The sequence below is a fragment of the Penicillium expansum genome (genome assembly GCF_000769745.1).
Source record: "Penicillium expansum strain MD-8 chromosome Unknown contig40, whole genome shotgun sequence".
Taxonomy (NCBI): domain Eukaryota; kingdom Fungi; phylum Ascomycota; class Eurotiomycetes; order Eurotiales; family Aspergillaceae; genus Penicillium; species Penicillium expansum.
Window position 1 is genome coordinate 158,126 of NW_015971177.1, and position 19,854 is coordinate 177,979.

The 19,854-nt window shown below is 49.4% G+C and overlaps 7 protein-coding genes across 7 annotated transcripts; 3 read left to right on the forward strand and 4 right to left on the reverse strand.

The window, feature by feature from the left end:
- Positions 1–288: 288 nt before the first annotated feature.
- Positions 289–6,825, forward strand: PEX2_012410 (Male sterility, NAD-binding; the record flags this gene model as incomplete). Its single annotated transcript, XM_016738518.1, has 3 exons — positions 289–2,729; positions 2,778–3,159; positions 3,211–6,825. The coding sequence occupies 3 exons, from the start codon at positions 289–291 to the stop codon at positions 6,823–6,825; spliced, it is 6,438 nt and encodes a 2,145-aa protein (XP_016602824.1).
- A 158-nt stretch (positions 6,826–6,983) lies between these two features.
- PEX2_012420 (blue light-inducible protein Bli-3) lies at positions 6,984–7,746 on the reverse strand (the record flags this gene model as incomplete). Its single annotated transcript, XM_016738519.1, has 3 exons — positions 6,984–7,006; positions 7,075–7,483; positions 7,540–7,746. The coding sequence occupies 3 exons, from the start codon at positions 7,744–7,746 to the stop codon at positions 6,984–6,986; spliced, it is 639 nt and encodes a 212-aa protein (XP_016602825.1).
- A 758-nt stretch (positions 7,747–8,504) lies between these two features.
- PEX2_012430 (uncharacterized protein) lies at positions 8,505–8,984 on the reverse strand (the record flags this gene model as incomplete). Its single annotated transcript, XM_016738520.1, has 1 exon — positions 8,505–8,984. The coding sequence occupies one exon, from the start codon at positions 8,982–8,984 to the stop codon at positions 8,505–8,507; it is 480 nt and encodes a 159-aa protein (XP_016602826.1).
- A 386-nt stretch (positions 8,985–9,370) lies between these two features.
- Positions 9,371–10,012, forward strand: PEX2_012440 (U4/U6-U5 snRNP complex subunit SNU23; the record flags this gene model as incomplete). The annotated part of the gene is made up of 1 exon (XM_016738521.1): positions 9,371–10,012. The coding sequence occupies one exon, from the start codon at positions 9,371–9,373 to the stop codon at positions 10,010–10,012; it is 642 nt and encodes a 213-aa protein (XP_016602827.1).
- A 217-nt stretch (positions 10,013–10,229) lies between these two features.
- On the reverse strand, positions 10,230–12,991 carry PEX2_012450 (baculoviral IAP repeat-containing protein; the record flags this gene model as incomplete). Its single annotated transcript, XM_016738522.1, has 4 exons — positions 10,230–12,279; positions 12,330–12,439; positions 12,510–12,788; positions 12,854–12,991. 4 exons carry the CDS (start codon positions 12,989–12,991, stop codon positions 10,230–10,232), a joined length of 2,577 nt encoding a protein of 858 aa, XP_016602828.1.
- A 344-nt stretch (positions 12,992–13,335) lies between these two features.
- On the forward strand, positions 13,336–14,960 carry PEX2_012460 (phosphatidate cytidylyltransferase; the record flags this gene model as incomplete). The annotated part of the gene is made up of 2 exons (XM_016738523.1): positions 13,336–13,350; positions 13,404–14,960. 2 exons carry the CDS (start codon positions 13,336–13,338, stop codon positions 14,958–14,960), a joined length of 1,572 nt encoding a protein of 523 aa, XP_016602829.1.
- A 910-nt stretch (positions 14,961–15,870) lies between these two features.
- PEX2_012470 (Tetratricopeptide-like helical) lies at positions 15,871–19,396 on the reverse strand (the record flags this gene model as incomplete). The annotated part of the gene is made up of 3 exons (XM_016738524.1): positions 15,871–18,121; positions 18,195–19,280; positions 19,335–19,396. 3 exons carry the CDS (start codon positions 19,394–19,396, stop codon positions 15,871–15,873), a joined length of 3,399 nt encoding a protein of 1,132 aa, XP_016602830.1.
- Between the last annotated feature and the right edge of the window lie 458 nt (positions 19,397–19,854).

Below are 19,854 nucleotides of genomic sequence, written 5' to 3' on the forward strand. Positions count from 1 at the left end.
ACATCTCCATATCTGACTCTGCATGTTCATATCTGCGGTCAGCTGCCTCGTCATATCTGAGATCTGCGGCCATCGGAGTACAGATGGCCACGAGTGATAGCCATGTATCCTGCACGCCGTATTGTCACTCCCACTATCACGAGAGAAAGTGCCGATGCTGGCTGAGATTTCTGGATACATGGTAGCTATATAAAGACTGAGATATAACAAATTATAGTGCTTGAGAATCACTCGGCAATTAGCACAGCATAAAAAAAGAGAAATCGTGGTCGTTCACCTTACCAAGCAATGTCACTGGCAGATCGGAATGACAGTCCAAATGTCAAATTGACAGACATTAGGACGGTGACACAAACGGATCTAGAAAAGATCTGGGCATGGAACAAGGTATCTCCAGAACCAATTGAGCGATGCGTGCACGAAATCTTCGAAGAGAAAGCCCAAGACCAGCCGGATAAATCTGCCATCTGTGCCTGGGATGGAGAGTTGCTGTACGGTGAACTGGATCAGCTCGCTACAACGTTAGCAAATTGGCTCACTGAATTGGGAGTCGAACCCGGCCAGTTGGTACCTCTCTGCTTTGAGAAGTCAATGTGGACAACAGTTGCCATGCTTGGTGTGCTTAAGGCTGGTGGAGGATTTGTGATGCTTGACGCCTCACTACCAGAACATCATCTCCACCTCATCGTCCGTCAAGTGAAAGCAGACCTCATTTTGTCTTCTATTTCAAACCAGGCACTTAGTTCACGATTGGCTCAAAATGTGGTTCCTATCAACCGAGAAACCTTCATCAAACGAGATGTTCAAGCAAATCGGCGCCTTCTCCCTGGTCGCCCATTCTCTATCATGTATCTGAATTTTACCTCAGGCAGTACGGGAACTCCGAAGGGGGTTATGATTACACATCGCAACCTTGCATCGGCTCTCCATTACCAGGCGAAACATCTCGGATTTACGGAAGAATCGAGAGTCTACGACTTTTCCTCATATAGCTTTGATGCTTCAATCAGCCAAAGCTTTACATCTCTCGCCGCAGGAGCTTGCTTATGCGTACCAATGGAGCAAGATCGGATGAACAAGCTCGCTCAGAGCATAACATCTCTGCGCGCAAACGTTGTTGCCCTTACACCCTCCGTTGCCCAACTGCTAGACCCTAAGGATACCCCTACACTACAATCAATGGCCTTCATTGCAGAGCCCCTACAGCTGAGGGACATCAACCGCTGGTGGGGCAAAGTACGAGTTCTCAACATATATGGGCCGTCCGAGTGTACTCCATACAGTGTAATCAACGGCAACGCTTCTTGTCCACAAGAAGTCCCTCGAATAGGAGTTGGTGCTGGCCAGGTGACATGGATCGTTGATCCGGATAATCACGATCACTTAGTTCCGCTTGGTGACATCGGGGAGCTACTTCTGGAAGGGCCACTCGTGGGTGAAGGGTATTTGAATGACCAAGAGAAAACAGCAATGGCCTTTATCTACGACCCAGTGTGGCTGCAGCGAGGAACATCAGAACAGCCAGGACGACACAGGCAACGTCTCTACAAAACAGGAGATCTTGTTCATTATAACGAGGATGGAAGTTTGACATATGTCGGTCGCAAAGATACGCAGATGAAGATTCACGGACAGAGAGTTGAGCTTGGGGGAATCGAGCACTGTCTACAGGAGCACATGACAGAAGCAAAGAATGTTGTGGTAGATATCGTTATGCCGCAAGGGGAAAACTCGTGTCCAGTGCTGGCGGCCTTCATTCAAATCTACCCGATTTCAGGGAACCCTAAAGACTCGGAACCTACCTGCATCGCGGAGATACTTCACATCTCCAATGAAATTGAAAAAATGCTGACCCAACGCCTGCCACGCTATATGGTGCCCACCGTGTTTTTCTCTATACAGGAAATCTCCTTGACGGCGACAGGGAAACTGAATCGAACAAGACTACGCGAGGTCGGCACTTCTTGTTTTCATAAATTCATGGAAAGTCAAAAGCAGATGGCAAAGAAAAAGCCAACATCACGCGTTGGCCTGGAGTTACAAAAGATATTGGGCGGTATTCTGGCCATTGACCCAGCGCTGGTGGGACTTGAAGATAATTTCTTTCGGCTAGGGGGAGACTCGATTGGGGCGATGCGGGTCGTGTCCGAAGCTCGAAAGGCTGATATTGAGCTCACAGTCTCAGAGATTTTCCATTATCCTACACTTGGCAGCCTGTTCAGCCGGTGCCATCGTGTAGCTGATAAGGTCCCGGGAAACATTCGGCCTTTCGCTCTTCTGAGAGACAGCTTTAACAAGGACTTGTTTCTCCAAGAAATTGCAGCTCAGTATCAGCTGGATCCAGCCACCATAGAAGACGCATACCCCTGTACTGCCTTGCAAGAAGGTCTTTTATCCCTGTCCTTGAGACACCCAGGGGAATACACGATTCAACGCACTCTGGAACTGCATTCGACCGTCCAAACAAGAGATTTCTGTCGAATATGGGAAGAAATGGCTCGAAATACAGCAATCCTGCGAACAAGAATTGTGCAGTCCAGTGATCTGGGTCTTGTGCAGTTGGTATTGAGCGAAGAAATCCAGTGGACTCATACAATAGGATTGAATGAGTATCTTGAAGAGGATAAAAAAAGGCTAATGAAACTTGGAAATCCTCTTGCACGCTATACCATGGTTACAGATAATGCAAGCTTGCGTCGATGGTTCGTGTGGACGCTTCATCACGCGCTGTACGATGGATAGTCACTGCCCCTCATGATAGACATGGTCAACCAAAGCTACCGTGGCATCTCGACAAACCCAATGAAATACGAGTTCAAACCGTTTATCCAGTACACCGAGGCACAAAACAGTGACAAGGTAGCTGAATATTGGCGAAATACTTTTATGGACTGTGACTGTAGTTACTTTCCAGCGCTTCCGTTGTCTGTGCGACAGCCAGTAGCAGACAGCGACATATCTCACAAAATACCATGGCTCGACACACTGCCACAAAATTTTACTATCACAACGCTTGTCCGTGCCGCCTGGGCCCTGCTTGCCAGCTACATGACAAACTCAGAAAATGTCGTGTTTGGCATCACTAAATCAGGACGCACTGCACCTATTAGCGGTATCAACGAGATTTTAGGGCCAACAGTTGCAACAGTTCCCTTCTACGTCAAAATACCACGGTCCCAAACCGCCCTAGACTATCTAGCGGCCGTATAGCAGCAAGCGACGGACATGATTCCTTTCGAGCAGTTCGGCTTACATCGAATCGCTAAAACATGCCCCGAGGCCCAGCAGGCATGCATGTTCCAGACGCTTCTTATTGTCCAACCAAAAGAAAATATCAGATCCAAAAGTACGCTTGGGGTGTGGAAAGAGAGCTATGAGCCGGAGTGGGTCAATACATTTGCACTGGCGCTTGAAGTGCAAATTGGGATGAAGAGGGTCAATGCTAGATTTGACTCTAGAGTGATCAAGCCATGGATTGTGCGCACGTTGCTAGAAGGGCTCGACTTCGTGATGAAGCAACTTGGCACTGCAGGATCCCAAAAGAGCATAGCAGAGATCGACTTGGTCACACCGTCCAGTTTGGAGCGAATATGGAATTGGAATCGTACAGTTCCATCACCAGTGAAAGGGTCTATTCATCATATGATTCAGGAGCGGATGCAGAGTCAGCCGATAGCGACCGCTATATGTGCTTGGGATGGAGAGTTCACATACGGCGAGCTGGACCGACTTTCCACGCAGGTAGCGGCTCAGCTTGTCGAATTTGAGGTTGGGCCGCACCTACTAGGCCCGGACATCCTGGTGCCACTATGTTTTGAGAAGTCCAAGTGGACAATAGTAGCTATGCTTGGTGTCCTAAAGTCAGGCGCAGGGTTCGTGCTGCTAGAACCCTTTCTCCCTGAACCCCGACTGCAAACGATACTCCAGAAGGTGGGGTCGAAGTTGTTGTTATCCTCCCAAGCCAACATGGGGTTAAGCCTCAGGCTGTCAGAGATGGTAATTCAAATCGGCCCAGATCTATCGCACATCTCGAACAATGCCTTGAGACATGCTGCGAGTTCCACACTGTTACAACCATCTTCGCGGATAATGTATGCAGTTTTCACTTCCGGTAGCACTGGAGCGCCTAAAGGAGTGTTAGTGTCGCACAGGAATTTCTGCTCTGCTGTACACTATCAGTTAGACCTTCTAGGCTTCAACAGAGAGTCTAGGGTCTTGGACTTTGCATCGTATGCCTTTGACGCCGCGATCTACAATGCTATAGCCACACTCGTTGCGGGAGGCTGTTTATGCATTCCCTCGGAAAAGGACCGCAATGATAACATTGGCAACATGATGGTCGCCATGCGTCCTACAATTGCTAATATGACTCCTACGGTAGCACGTCTGCTAGATCCGGGGACGGTGCACGATCTTAGGACTTTGATTTTACTTGGCGAGCCAGTCACAATCAGAGATCTTGAGCGATGGCAGTCGCACAAAATCCGCCTCATAAACGCCTACGACCCAGCTGAATGCACACCAATCAGTACGATTAACGCCTTTTCATTCCGCACAGAGGAGGCTATTCAGATAGGAAAAGGTGTGGGTTTGGTAACATGGATTGTAAACTCAGAAGATCACAACCGCTTGTTACCGCTAGGATGCATCGGTGAACTACTCCTTGAAGAGCCGCTTGTTGGCAAGGGTTATATAGGGGACCTGGAAAAGACCGCTGAAGTGTTTATCGAAGATCCTGAATGGCTGCTGAAGGGTTCAGATACTCGATCCGGGCGCCATGGGCGACTGTATAAGACGGGTGACTTGGTTCGGTACAACGAAAATGGGAGCTTGACGTTCGTGGGCCGCAAAGATAGCCAGGTCAAGATTCGAGGGCAGCGCTTTGAGCTTGCAGAAGTCGAAGTGCATATTCTAGATTGTTTGCCAACAAAGGCGAGCCAGGTTGCGGCCGAAGTTGTCGTACCTGAGGGCGAGGTAAATCCTAGACCGGTGTTGGCGGCCTTCATCCAGGCAAGTGACAATGGCAAGAAGGTCAACGAAAAATCGACTTTTACAGCCAAGACACACCCCATGGCTCCTGACATCAAGAAAAGACTGGCATATTATCTGCCGAACTACATGGTGCCGACAGCAATATTTTCTCTGCCGGATCTGCCGCTGACTGCTACGGGGAAGACGAACCGGCGACGGCTTCGTGAGATTGGCCGGGCACTTCTCTTGGCTGAAGGGGAGCAGGCGCTGGATGCGTCTGAAAAGACTCTTGCGAATAAGTTCCCACATGGTGAACCGATATTGGAGACTGAGCAGCCAGCGTATGCACTAGCTCAGAAGATACATTCCATGCGTCCCTCATGGAGTCAGGATAAATTGCCGTTCAGAGCAGACAGTTTACAGCGGCAGCATACTGAATTGAACGATTTAATTTTACATTCGTCAGGTCTAGACTCAGTGAACATGATGGAGCTCATGTCCTTCATCTCACAGAACTTCCATAACCAAGTTGGAATGCAGTTTTTGATGGACAAAGCAACAAGTATTAGGACTCTGGCTCAGCACTTAGCCGATCCTCCAGAGTGCGGTGCTAAGAAACACTCCTCTTCGACTCGTGCCTCGTTTTCAGTTGATCTTATCGCCGAGATCAACCGGTATGACTCCAAGATTTTGAGTACCCAACAAATAACCCCAACTCACGACTACGCAACGAGCAATGATCTGCTGATGGAAAGTGTCAAGAATTCCTTTACCGTGCTCTTGACTGGTGCCAACGGTTTTGTCGGCACCCAAATCCTACGCCAGCTCCTCGAACATCCCCATGTCAGTCACATCATTTGCCTTGTACGTGGTGATACAGACGAGGCAGCCAGACAGCGCACCATCAATGCAGCTCTGAAAGCGCTCTGGTGGAATGATCACCACGCGGATAAGCTAGAAGTTTGGCGGGGTGACCTGTCACTGCGAAATCTTGGACTTGATCCGATGCGCTGGGATTATCTAGCCAGTGGCCAAGCGGTTAATATCATCATTCACAGTGGTGCAACGGTGCATTGGACAAAAAGCTACGAAACCCTAGAGGCCGCCAATGTTGGCTCAACCATAGAGCTGTTACTTCTCACGATAAGCCTCCCTTGCATGAGATTCCTCTATGTTACGGGTGGTCGGCCGTGGGACTCTTATGAAGAGCTGGATGTTGCAAAGGAGCTATCATCTGCCGACGCCATCCCGTATAGTCAGACCAAGTTTGTCGCCGAAGCTGTAGTCAAGCGAGCTGCGCGGCGCGGCCCATTTGAAACCAACCGGCTCGTTGTTTTGAACCCTGGATGGGTCATTGGCACACCAACTGAGGGCTCTTCCAACCCTGATGACTATATCTGGCGGTTAGCGGCGACGTGCATCAAACTTGGGGCGTACAATGCGGATGAGGCGGATGGGTGGCTTTCAATATCCGACGCCGCGACCACAGCGACGGCAATTATCGACGCTGCGCTGGGAAAAGAAATGAAACCGTTGGATGAGAAAGAGCCTATGGATGGCATAACATGGAGGGAATTTTGGGCCATCCTCGAGGGGCTAGGTTACAGGCTTGAGGCTAAGGCCATGGAAAAGTGGTTGTCTCTTGTCCGCGCAGAAATTGAAGCTGCAAGGGATAAGCATCCCCTGTGGCCACTGGCTCACATGATCACAGGGTTGCAGAATGATGAGCGAATGGTGGGTAGCTGGCGGCAGAAGCGTGGTAGCACGCCGTTACGATTGAAAGCTGCTGTAAGAAAGAGCGCCGAGTTCCTTGTCAAAGGCGGGTTTTTACCCACGCTTTCAGATCAGCTCTAAGAGACGATATAGTGTGGGCACAATGGACCGATTTGAAGAACCATTTGGGGAGGGAGCATATTTGATTCTAATTCATTTATCTGTTATCCACCCAAAGCGTTGTATACCTCTTAATAAAGAGGGGTGTTCTTCTTTCGAGTCTCCAGTTTTAAATACATTTATTCCTGATGCGTCCGGCGCCCTGCAGAGATTAATTAGCAGGTGTTGCACATAGTCAAAAAAATCAAAAAGAAGAGGAAGGAAACATACACTCAGCCAATTCCTGCAAACTCAACTCCCGAATTCCATTGACATGAGGAACGTTGCCCTGCACAGCGCCCTTAACTGTTTCATAGGCACGACCAAGCAGGCCCTTGTGCGCAACAACATGCGTGGCCAACTTGGCCTCAAGCTTGATAACGCCGATCCGGGGGTCTGAGGGTCCACCATCGTGCACACCATCGCCCATATCGCCAAGCCATGCCTTGAGTGCGGGTGAGTAGTACTTCTTCACGATGGCGGGATCACCAATCACTGACGCCGTGCCTGAGATGGAGGCCCAGGCTCCGCTGATAGGGTCGAGGAAGGACATGTTTGTTTCCGTGGGGTGCACAGTGAGATCCATTGTTTTGCCGGAGAAGAGATTTGTGTGGAAAATGAGGTCGATGCCGCCGTTCTCCTATTTTTAGAGACGAATTAGCAGGTGCTTTTTCTTTATTCTACCTCTGCTCATACCGTTGCAGCTAATGCCATGCATCGTGAGGCCAGGTAGTCGCCCTCCGACTGTTTAGTTGTCAACATGCCGAATTTAACTTGGTTGATGAATTCAACCAGCTCTTCGATCTTCTGAGGAAGAGGCGGGTCTTCGAAGTTCTGTGTCTTGTAGGGGTCCACAGGGTGGTTGCCCGTCTTGGTATTGATAGTGGAATCTACGGTAGACATTTTGTTTGGAGTTCAAATGGTGAAATGATATAGCAAAGTAGAGAGTCTTGTACATGTAGAGGGAGAGGCTATATAGATGTAGGACGGTCGTAAATGTGACGTCACCGATAAGAACAGGATCGGGGCCAACATTCTCCGCCAGATGAGGTCAAATTCAAGTTCACTGCATCACAGCATCCAGAAAGCTTGGAAGCTGTGAAGATCGGGCTCCACAGCTCCGACTGTGAGAATAGGTCTCAACATAGATGCATTTCGGTCGGGGTCCATCTCGATTCTCCGCATCGATTATTCTGCGAATCTCCATTACATCACACCGATGCAAAATGTCTCTCGGCTGTTATACACAGTGTAAAACGACTAATTTTGCGAGCTTGATTCCTAGGTCGCATGTTGAGTCATTTCTCATGGCACCGAAGTCCTGATCTATGCATCGGGACATGCCGGTTCAGCTTAATGGTTGATCAATATATATAGGGCGAAACATGTCGGCATTTGTCAATTGACTTCCAAACTCAGCCTGTTATGAGGCATGAGCTGAAATTTTTGAGTCATAACTCATTGGATAGTCGTATAGTATCCTTTCAATCTGCTATCAAAATACCAAGTTCTGGCGAGTTCAATCAGCAAGGTCTTCAAACCACAAGCAAGCCAACCGGAAACAATGTCTCACCTCTGGGCAAAATGCCACAACAAGTTCAGCAGTACAGCCATAATTCCAATTACAAAGGCTATGCAATGCGATATCAGCCGATGTTTCATCAGACAGGAAGATGATAGAACGAAAGAGGAAACAAACCTTCATGCCCCCAGCTCTCCATCACTTTGACAACTGTCCTTTTTCCCTGTGTCCTCATCTTGAACCAACCGGGGACAAAATCCGTCCGACAGGTCTGGCCATTAACAAGCAGACATCCACCCCTAACCCGGCGACACTCGAGATGCCACCGACGGCGCTCCATAATGCCGCAGACTTGCCCATTACAAAAAGACTCATCTGTACTAAACGAGCACTTCTCCATGGGGCATTCGAGTTTATGCTCAAACCGCTCGATGAGCCAGTCAACTTTTAGACGGACGCCAGTGAAGACCATTGAGTAGAAGTGGCGGCTGCTGTGCTTGAGAGCTAGGGCATCTGGGTAGGAAAGGTAGGTGCTTATTTGGATGTGAAGTTCAGAGGGGAGGGTCATTAGATTGGTGCTGGTGGATTGAGAACCCGAGGGGGAATTAGATATCTCCATGTTTCTGGACTTGCTTTCCAAGGCTGTTGCTTGTAGCTTAATTGTGTGCAATTGACGTGAGGGTGGTGTTGTTTATCTTATACGAGCGGGTCGAAAACTGTTGCCTGAAATCGCAGCCACCGACACTAATTCCTAATTGGAGCTATGTATCCGATGTAATAATCAAATGATCTATTGATGCAAAGCAGCTGCCTATTTTCAGCCTCCTAGAAGCTATGTATAATTGAAGGCGTGGGTTGTGAGGTGGAAATTCACGATCGCTTATGTAATCTTCAATATCGGGCTCAAATCGACCTCAACTTTGGAAGCTTCCACTTTTAAAGATCGCCACTCACCAACCTCCAACTACATCTCCTCAAAACAAAACCTCCATATCGACCACAAACATGTCGGGACCAAACGCCTACGGCACCCCGGTGTCGGACACGGCCTTCCGGAAAACCTGGGACCGTGAAGAATACGCCAAAAAAGCGGCCGAAACCGAAGCAAAGCGCAAAGCCGAAGGCAAAGCCCGATATGAAGCGAAACTACTGGGCAAGAAATACCACGCGCCTGTCGACTACAGCATGCTAGAAGATACCACAGCCCGCAATCAGCGCCTGGATGTCGCGTCCATGGTGGGAAAGACCATGATTGTCCCCGGAGGCACGGGGATGGGCAAGCGCGGCCGCGGCGCCGGATTCTACTGCAAGGACTGTGATCTTACCTACAAGGATAACTTGCAGCTTGTAGAGCACTTGAACAGCAAGCAGCATTTGATTGCAACAGGGCAAAGTGGCGAGGTGAAGAGGGCGAATGTTGAGGACGTGCGCTTGCGGTTGAGGATGCTTTCGCATCGGAAGCGTCAAAGGGACGAGGAGGAGCGGAAGGCTTGGCAGCTTGATCTGGGGGTGCGGCTTAAGGAGCGGGAGGAGATTGATGCCAAGGAGAGGGAGGAGAAGAGGCGCAAGCGCAACGAGAAGCGGAAGAGAGACAAGGTTAAGAATGAGGATGATAGCTGGGAGGGACGGTTGGGAATCATTTCTTGAGTGTTTTTCTGGGGTGCGCGTTCTGTTATTGATACCCATGGTGTTTTGGCCTATTTTCCAGACTTGTTTTTTACTGGTCATGTTCTTCATGTGCAATAATGGCACTTCCAAAATTCAAATTGCGAACTAAAGATCTAACAAGGGTTCTCCAACACCTAGCATAACGCCTAACATGCAAATCATATCATCCATCTGAAAACATAGTCTGACTGTTGATTCAGTCGATGCATTCGATAGCTTCGAGTCGCTGCATTGCTCGTCCACCTTCCTTCTCGAATTGGCCGACAAGTCGCTCGCACTCTCTCTTCAGTCGTTCTTCCCCATTCTTTGCGTTCCACGCGATCCATTCTTGAACCGTCATCTTCTTCTCTGGGCTAGTCAAGCCGGCCTTCACACCTTTGAAAAGTCCAGACAAATCCGCGTTTTCCTTGTCGCTGGCCTCTCCAAACAATACTTCATCAATATCCACCGGTGTCCATGGATGACCGGAGGGTCCAAATCCACCATTGGCGTTGCGCTTGGATGGTGATGGAGTACTAACTGCCAGAGGTGCTCGAAACTCGGGATGCTTGGGTGTTGATTGAACAGGTGGACGGGATGCCGAGGGCCGCGACGATGGAGGCTGGTTTTCGGCATCTGATGACTGGGGTGATAGTGAAGGAGTGTTTTGGTGAGCTGGCGGAAGTGGTGAAACTGCCCGGTTGGAACGTTTTGAGTTCCGCCGAGGCTCAGGCACTTCGTGAGGGGAGCCCTGGCTTTGGACTAGGGTCTCTGCAAGATGCTCTTCGTGGGGAATATCGCTATACCGTTTGGCGGTCTTTGGCGGTAGACTGGGTGTCTTGCGATGAGATTGTGGCTCGGGGGACATCTCTTGTGGCAGCGGAGAAAACTCTTGGGGAGGGTTGATCATCTCAAGCTGGTCAGGCAAATCATCTGTAGTCTCGAACTCATCATCATGTTCCTCGACCGATGATTCCGCGCGATGTTCTTCGACTAGGGGTTCTGGGACAGGAGCTTGCTCTGTCTTTTTCGCGGATTTTTTGGACTTCTTCTCTTTAATTGATGTGCCATCCTTCTTCTTGGACACCTTCTTTGATTCAGCCTTAACCATTGGTACATCAGGCTCCGGTGCATGCTCCGGCTCCTTGGTGACAATCTCGACGGAGATGAAGGAGTCATGACGCTCGGAATCATCCCGAATGTCGGGAGCGCTGGGCCCTAAAGATTCTCGAGGCTCTGGCGACGGTGCCTTTATAGTCTCTTCGGTCTTAGTTTTCTTTGTCCCCTTTTTCTTCGATCCTTTTGCCGACTTGCTCTTTGGGGCTGGTGGCTCAGGTGCCTCGGTTTCATCATCTACCGGTTCCGCGTGAGGATCTGAACGGTTTTCGCGATCACTGGCATCCTCTACTTGATCATGTATGGTCGGTTCGGGGATTTTAGCCACAGCCTTGGACTTTTTGCTCGATTTTGTCTTCTTTGATGCCCGTGCCTCTTCTGGCTTAGCCTCGATCTCAGGCTCGGATTGGGCAGGTTTGGGGAAATCTGCTTCGACACCTGCTTCAATTTCTGTTTCGATCTCCGAGTCACGAGGGGCTCGCGCCTTTGACGGGGCTTTTGATGCAGCAGGCACATCGGAGACCTTCCGCGCCTTGGACACACTTTTTTTTGTGAGCTTGCGACCTCTATTGGTTTCTTCTTCCGAAGCAGTGTCATCAACTGGCTCTACGTCTGCCATGGCAGAGTCACTGTGTTCGTAATTGTAATTGCGAGCAATGCTGCTGCTCCGTGTTTTCGTGGCGCGTCTCTTAGCTGGGGGTTCTGCTGGCGGCTGTGATTGCTCTCTTTCCTCCATGTTAACGGGTTCTGGTTCATCCTTGATATCTTCGCTGGCCCTCTTCTTTCCTCTGGCTGCACGTTTCGGTTTGAGAGGCTCTGGTTGGGTGACCTCCTCAATATCAGCCTCAACTTGGCTTTCCACCTCCGCTGATTCTTCCTTCTTGGTTTTGGTTCCCTTTGATTTGCTCTTAGCTGCCTTCTTGGTAGATTTGGATTTTGTGGTGGGTTGGGATATGATGCTGTGATCCATGGAGTCATCCATCTCCATATCGGGCGCTTCGGATGAAACTGGGCCAACGGATTGGGTTGAAAGTCGGGAGGACGTCTTGGACACACGAGGCTTCTTAGAACGAGTGGATTTGCTCTTCTTTCCTGGAGGCTGGGCGAAGACAAAGAATGAGCAGTCTGAGGACCGACGATAGTGTTCGTCACTGGAGCAAGTTAGCAACTCTCCAACTGGGAAAGAGCGATGGATACCCACAATGGATCGTCCTTGGGTTCCCAGCCATCTAATGACAACTTGCAATAGACACAGCTGGCTAGATCATTGCTCTCGTCTGTAGGGCAGAAATACCATCCGCCTTCAACCATCTATTGTTGTTGTGAGCCAAGAGAATATGAATACGGGGCAGTCGCGCGTTACCTTCTCCGACTGGCATACCCAGCCCTTTTTCCCGTCATGAGGCCATGCCGTACCAAATGTTGCCAGTCTCGCTTGTGTGATCCGGTCGCCCGTAGGGTCTTCAATTGAGGCAGGGTTGGAGCTGCTTTGTTGTAGGTCCATCATGATGGCCCATCCGCAGTCGGGCGCATGCTTGAGATGCTCTGTGACGGGGTTGTCGTCCTCCTCCCAGCCGTCTAGTGCCCGGTGGCACTCGAAACATGTTGTGTTGTCTGGATTTGTCTCGTATGGTTTGTAGTAGAATCCAGCATGTGCCAACTAGAATCCCACCCAGTCAATCACTATTTAATGGGCCCGTGTAATCTCTACGGAGATTGACGTACCTCAGCTGGTGAAGGTCGCTGGTGCGGCCATGTAATCGCCTTGGGTGTTTTTGTGCCGGAAGATCTGCGTTTCTCCGGCTTCAGCACTATGTCAAAGCTGGCTAGGCGGGCCGCAAAGGTATCCATTTCAGAGGCCATGGCGAGGTATCAGGGCAATCAGAGACAATCGATAGCAATGCCCGACATGTAAAGAAATCTCTTGTGGCGGAATTAGGCGAATATTGCCGAAGGAGTCGTTATTGTTGGTCCTCCGCGTCTGTTTACTTTTGGTTGTTATGCATCTTTCGACGCGTCCACGTGATCATTACTCAGCACCCGAATTAGAAGCGGAGGAGGACGGGGAGTACGTCAGAGCCGGAAATGTTGACGGAGCACCCAGATTCACTTCACTTCAATTCACTCGTTTGCTTTCTATGCGGGCTCTTTGACTTGACATAATTACTGCGCTACGCGCCCCGATTTCCTTTGTCCGAACCCCAATCATGCCGGGAGTAACAGTATGTCAGATCCCCCACTGTACCCGATGATCGCGCTACAACTTATCTGCTAGATGGTTGCTTCTCGAGGAGCTAACCCCAGCTCTCTCTGGCGGTCTCGTACCCTTCTCTCATCCCCACGTATTACTCCTTCTTCGGCCCGTTTTCTGTCATTCAATTGCTATCCGATTACTCCCTACAATGGCCGACTCTCGGCAAATAACAGGGCTTCGACATCGCATTTGATATGCAAAGCGACAGCCAACAAGTCATCCTCCTCCTCATTCTCAACATCTTCATCTTCGCTGTTACCCGAAAACTGGGACGACAACCCGGACTTGTCAATTACCAATTTCTCGGAACTTCCCTCGAAAGACTTCGGAGTCAACCAGCACATGATCATAAACCAAGATTTCAAGGAGGCATTGCGAATGATCCTTTGGCAGTTCAAAGCGCCAATTCGATACGCATTTGCTTATGGATCGGGTGTCTTTCCGCAGAATGGCAGCGGAGCTCCGTCCAGCTCACTGCACCCCTCGGCACCCACCGCCATCCAGAATATGCAAAAGGGCTCCGGGAAGATGATTGACTTCATTTTCGGCGTGTCATACTCCCAGCATTGGCATGACATCAATCTTAACCAACATCGTGATCATTATTCTGCATTAGGCTCGCTGGGGTCGTACACTGTCTCCCAAGTACAGGACCGCTTCGGCGCGGGTGTCTACTTCCATCCTTATATTACCGTGAACGGGACAATGATCAAATATGGCGTGGTGAACCTGGATACGTTATGTCGAGACCTCACCCAGTGGGACACCATGTATCTCGCTGGTCGTCTGCAAAAGCCCGTCAAGATCTTGCGGGACCACCCGAAAGTGCGATTGGCCAACCAGATGAATTTGCTGTCTGCTTTGCGAGTCGCACTTCTCTTACTGCCAGAAAGATTTAGTGAATTTGAGTTATACAGCACAATAGCAGGCATGAGCTATATGGGAGATCTACGCATGGCCCTCCCCGCCGAGGACCCCGGCAAGGTGCGAAATATTGTTTCAGGACAAATGGCGCACTTCCGCCGGCTCTACGCACCACTCATCGAAAATTTGCCCAATGTCACTTTCCAAGACCCCCGCTGCAGCAACGAGGATTGGATCGATGACCCGAACGCTATCCTCACTATGGCGCAAGATATGGATCCGGTGATGCGTGGTAACATGGTTCGTCGCCTGCCTGAATCTTTCCGGCAAAAGCTGTACTTCCAGTACCAGTCCCGCTATCAGATCCCCCGAGCCGATTTCAATAAAATGATTCAGGAGAGCAAGGATTCGGATGAGGTTCTTCGCCGGCCTCAAGGCGGTTCATTTGAGCGACGGATTGCTGGGGATGATCACCTTCAGACGGAGGTCTCCAAGTCCATTGAGAAGACAATCCGCTGGCCCAGCACTGTCCAGACGATCAAGGCACCGTTCACTGCAGGCCTTGGTAAGAGTTGGACTTACCTTATGGAGAAACGCGATAAGCACAAGAAATCTCAAATGGCAGCCGCCTCAGCGCTTGAAACTCCCCCTGGGGCGAAGAAGCCCACCCAGGCACCGAAGTCATCAGAGCCGAAGGAGACAAAGAAAGAATAAGCGACTCCCTTTTTGAAGAATAGCCCTATGTTGCAGACATGTGGCACAGAGGCGTTGGGGATTGTTGCGACCCATGTATCAAAATCATCAATGATGTGTCTGATATCTGTGCATCGGCGGGAAATGTTTATCGGGCCCAATACATACATACGGACTATATAGAACCTTTCATTTGTTGAATAAACCATACAGAATCAATTGGCACTTGTTCCCCTTTTCTTTTTTCTAATACGATATCATACATGGAGTACTCCGGACCATGTGTGCTAACATATATGTTCGTTATGGAAACATGTAAGCCGCCGCGCTACCGTTACAGCATGACCTGGTGTGCCTGTTAGTTTGTCGAGGGGTTCGCATTTAAGCCGGCTCTACCCGATTGCAGACTTTCTTTGTCCCCCGTGGTTGATCGTGAGTCATATTTTGTGATTAGTGATTTACGTGCCCTCTTGTTTCTTCGTGTTGGCATAATGTGGCGGTGCCCAGGTATCTACAACTGCGAACTTGCGGATGTCTGATTGGCCTACGGCTAGGGAATTCTTGGAGGCTAAGTTGCGAGTAGTGCTATATCTCCAAGGCCATTAAAGAGAAAGCAGACGCCTATATAAATCAGTAGCCGACTGCAAAGAAACAGTTGGCCACAATAGCAACCCACGCAGTAGGTGAGGGGTCCCCTTCACCGGATAGGTCGGATACACCAAGGTAGGTAGAGAGGTTGAGAAGGCAGATAACGTTGATTAAGAAGCCGATGAGAAGAAGCGGGCGACTACCCCAGCGGTCTGTCATAAAAAATGCGTAGAGGAAAACGCTCACAACCTTGATCATACCTCAGAATGTGAAGATGTTATTAATCTCAAGCCTCAATCATGAAAAGAAACGGTTTAAGGCAACACAATCAGATTGCTCTGAGCTAGACTTCGGTGGTTTTGAATGAAGAGATCATAGCAGGATGAGGCTTATCGCCCAATTTGCATATTGCAGCCTGTCGTGCCTTTGCATGAATTGTGCGAGGGCTTTCAGGCCCAAATAGTATGGAAATCCCTTCGATTGCCTCTTGGGATTGCTCTTCTGATTTGTGCACCTTTCCCATTTTCATCAAAACCTCTGCAAGTTCCATCTTTGCCGAGAAGACGTCTGGATGCTTTGGACCTAAAGCTTTGGACTCCGTTTCAATGAGGTCAGCTAGAATAATTTCCGCTTTGTGAAATTGGGTTGAAAGTAGATAGGCTCGTGACAAATTAAAAATTGTCATTGTTGTGCCAATGTGAGTTACTCCCAGGGTTCGCGTGGCGATTTCTCGCGTCGGGATCAATAGCACTATTGCATCCTCCGGGTAGCCTTGGGCGCAATATACCTTGGCTAGATCGTTGATGGACCATAGAGTATGAGCATGTTCATTACCGAGGAGTCGTTTCCTACAATCAAGAACAAATGATACTAGCTTTTCAGCCTCCTCAATCTCCTTGAGTGCCAAGCAAGTCATCCCAAGGTCCTGCATTGTCTCGAGGGTGTCCAGATGGGTCGCGCCAAACAGCTTCGCTCTCCCTTCCCATGCCCGCAGAAGTAGTTCCTGTGCTTTCTTCAGGTCCACCAGATGCAAACGGGTTCGACCAAAGCTATGCATAGCACTAAGTGTGTAGGGATGGTCCAGCCCCAATATTTGCGCCAATCCCTCGTATGATTGTTGCGCCAGTTTGTCGGCTTTCGAGATAGAACCGCACAACCAAAGTGTACGACTCAAGCTGTCCATAGCTTGAAGCGTCCTTGGGTCAAAGGGGCCCAATTTTCCCTGGCTGAGATCCCGAATTGAAGTTTGAAGCCTTAAAGCTTTTCCTGCTTGACTTGAATTCCAGTAGCTCCGGGCAAGCACCGCCATGGCATCTAGAGCCTCAAAGCTGTCTTTTCCAAGTAAATCGCCCTTTGTGTTGAGAATTCTTTCTTGTATGGCGGCGGCATCGTTCCATCGACCTCCTTCCGCGTAGACAGTGGCAAATCGCTCGAATTGACCCATATTTGAATTGTCGAACTCTAGACCTTTGCGGGAATCGCCATAGTCAACCCTCAAACAAGAATCTATATGTGGCACTAGACACCGTCGGTATACGAGTTCTGAGTCTTCTGATATTGTAGTAATCGACTCAGCCAATACCCGAGATGCAATGTTGCCCCAAATCTTTTGGGCCTTTCCTTGCAGTCGTTCTCGCGCCCAGAATTGAACCATGGGATGCATTGAATAGCTTCCGAGATTTACATTCTGCAAAATCAAGGAATACGACCAAAGTAGGTGAATTGCCTTACGGAAGCGGAGTTTGTCCCAGGAGTTTTCAGTCTGGGAGAAAATACGAGGCAGCCGTCCCTCGGCAAACATCGTAAACCAACCTCCATATCCACTTGACAGCGTAACTAAATCTCCCGGAATTTGTGTGATCCTGTCAGCGAGGCGGCTGAGAGTATCGAGCTTTCCGTGGTTAAAAAAACCTTCCCAGGCCTTCTCAAAAAGCGTGCCAGGTATTTGATCAAAGTGGAGAAATGCCATGACGTGGAGTATCTCAATGGCCTCCCTCGCCTCATCTGTTGTGAGGCTTCGTATCTTGTTGTAGGAGACTTCGAATGTTGTGAAAACGTTATGTGCATATGAGCCTTGACCTTGTTGGATCCCATTGAGGAAAAGCTTTCTCTTATAGGAATTGAAAACATTCAAGTAGTCCTCCAAGGAACATATATTCTGGCGAATGGAGGCACCCGCCTGTATCAAAGCGAGTGGTAGACAACCCAAGGCTTGCACAATGGGACGAGCGGTGGCTCTTGCGTTCAAATCATGAAGGTCGCTCACGATGGCGGACCTCAGAAGTAGAGTTATCGAATCTTCCTCCTCGAGGTTTGCAAACTCCTCAAACCCAATAGTTGCATGAACTCTGCAGTCGGGATTTCGGGAAGTTACTAGAATATGCCCCTTAGCACCCAAAGGAAAGTATTTGGCGTAGTCAAAGTTTGCATCATCTGCATTGTCAATGACCAATAGCCAAGGCATGTCCTGCGTTGACAACCAGTACAGGCCAGACTCCAGCTTTTCCTCCACTTTACCAATACGGGCAAGACCTGAAAAGGCCTGCTCAGCAGCCTTTGGGCTACTTGCATCAACCCAAAAGACCCCCCAGAAACTAAGAATGTATATTAGCATTTTCAACATAATTATTCCAAGCGCGCTGCTTGGGGTGGGGTAATCGATCTTACTTGTCTCGATTATCTGATGCGAATTTCAAGCAGAACTGAGTCTTTCCAGACCCCCCCATACCGTACAACACAAAGCGCTTTTGGCGTATACTAGGCGCCAGTAGCTTTTCTTGGAGCCCTTGAGCAAGCCTCTCTCTTCCTGTGTAATTGTCGCTTACGGCGAGCGGAACCAGGAAATATTGATTTTGAGAGTCTGCGGCGGGCTTGAGTTTGAAACTGATAGGTTCGTTGTCGTGATGAATGTCGAATGCCAGAATCTCCGTGGCTTCGTGTCCCCTTCGCGCAGCAAGAAAGGAATGAGATTCCCGGTGTCGCGAAGCTATTAATGGGCCCGCTAGTTTAATAAACCTCTTGAGGATCCCGCATGTTGACTTATAGCCAGGCTGCTCACGGTCACCAAATTTGCACATCTGTGAATGGGTTGCCAGAAGTCCCGAGCGCCCGGTATCATCCCATGGCGGAGCTGCTGAAGAGTGACTGACAATGTAGCCTGAGCCAATGGAGCGCGATGTCTGAACTGTTTCCCAGAAGTTGTGAATGTAGAAATTCTTCAGAAGAGGAGAGAATTGCTGGGAGATGGTCTGGAGAGTTTCCGATCTCTTCTCCATAGATGCGATGAGATGGCTTCGATCCTTGAGAATACCCTTCAACCCCTTTGCTAGAAGAGACCACCTGGCCTTCTCTATACCTTCATGAGGAGTGCCAAAGAATATCAAGCCAAAAGTAGAAGTAAAAACAGAATGCAGGTGCGTCATCTTCGCAGAAGTGCAAGTAGAGGCGTAGATAAGGGCTTTCTTGACAATCAAGCCACCAAGACCATGGCACAGGAAAATTATCGGTCGCTGTATGGAATCATCATGCTCTCTTTCGGCGTTGAGCTCTTCCACAAGAGTTTGAGCATGATGCGATATCCGATCGGCCGAACTGCTACTGAAGAACGAGGTAGCATCGGCTTTGTAATTTACAGTGAAGATACGAGCCTTGAACCCTTCGCTAGGGAGCAGGTCGCGCAACCAAAAACACCCATTGCTGGGATGAATCCAAGCCGTCGTTCCATTTTCATCTAACCCATGGACGGCAACGATACTGCTCAATTAGCGAGGTCTATTCGCGATCCTTAGTCGGCGTTTGAAAGCTTACTCGACACATAGATCGTCCCACTTCCCGTCAGTGGATACCGGGAAAATTGTTTCTACAGTCATTGAGACCACCGTGTTTGGAGATTACTGGTAGGATCTCACAACCGCACTGAAAGTCAAAGATTATGACAAGTATTCAGGAAAAGCATAGATCTGATAAACATGTCCGATCGAGAAGAAGGGGTGTCTTGCCCAACAAAAACCCGGGTTGAACGGAGTCCCTAGTGTGACTCTCTGTTTCAAAATGGCTAATGCTAGTTGCTAGTGCACATAAGTACGCAAAGTACCTAACTAGGTACAGGGCCAAACCAAGCCAAGGATAGTTAGCCTTGACGGACTGAAGCTGATTTATAGGCTCATTTGGACTAGCCAATCTGCATCCTGATACGCGGATGTGCTCGCATGCCATTTAATGCAGGCCGCATCACACGGCGCCAATGCATCACGCTGAAAGCGCAGAATACCCTTGTCTAGCTCCGGAGGGGCCTAAAAAGGCTCTAAACCCCGTGCACTTGACTCAG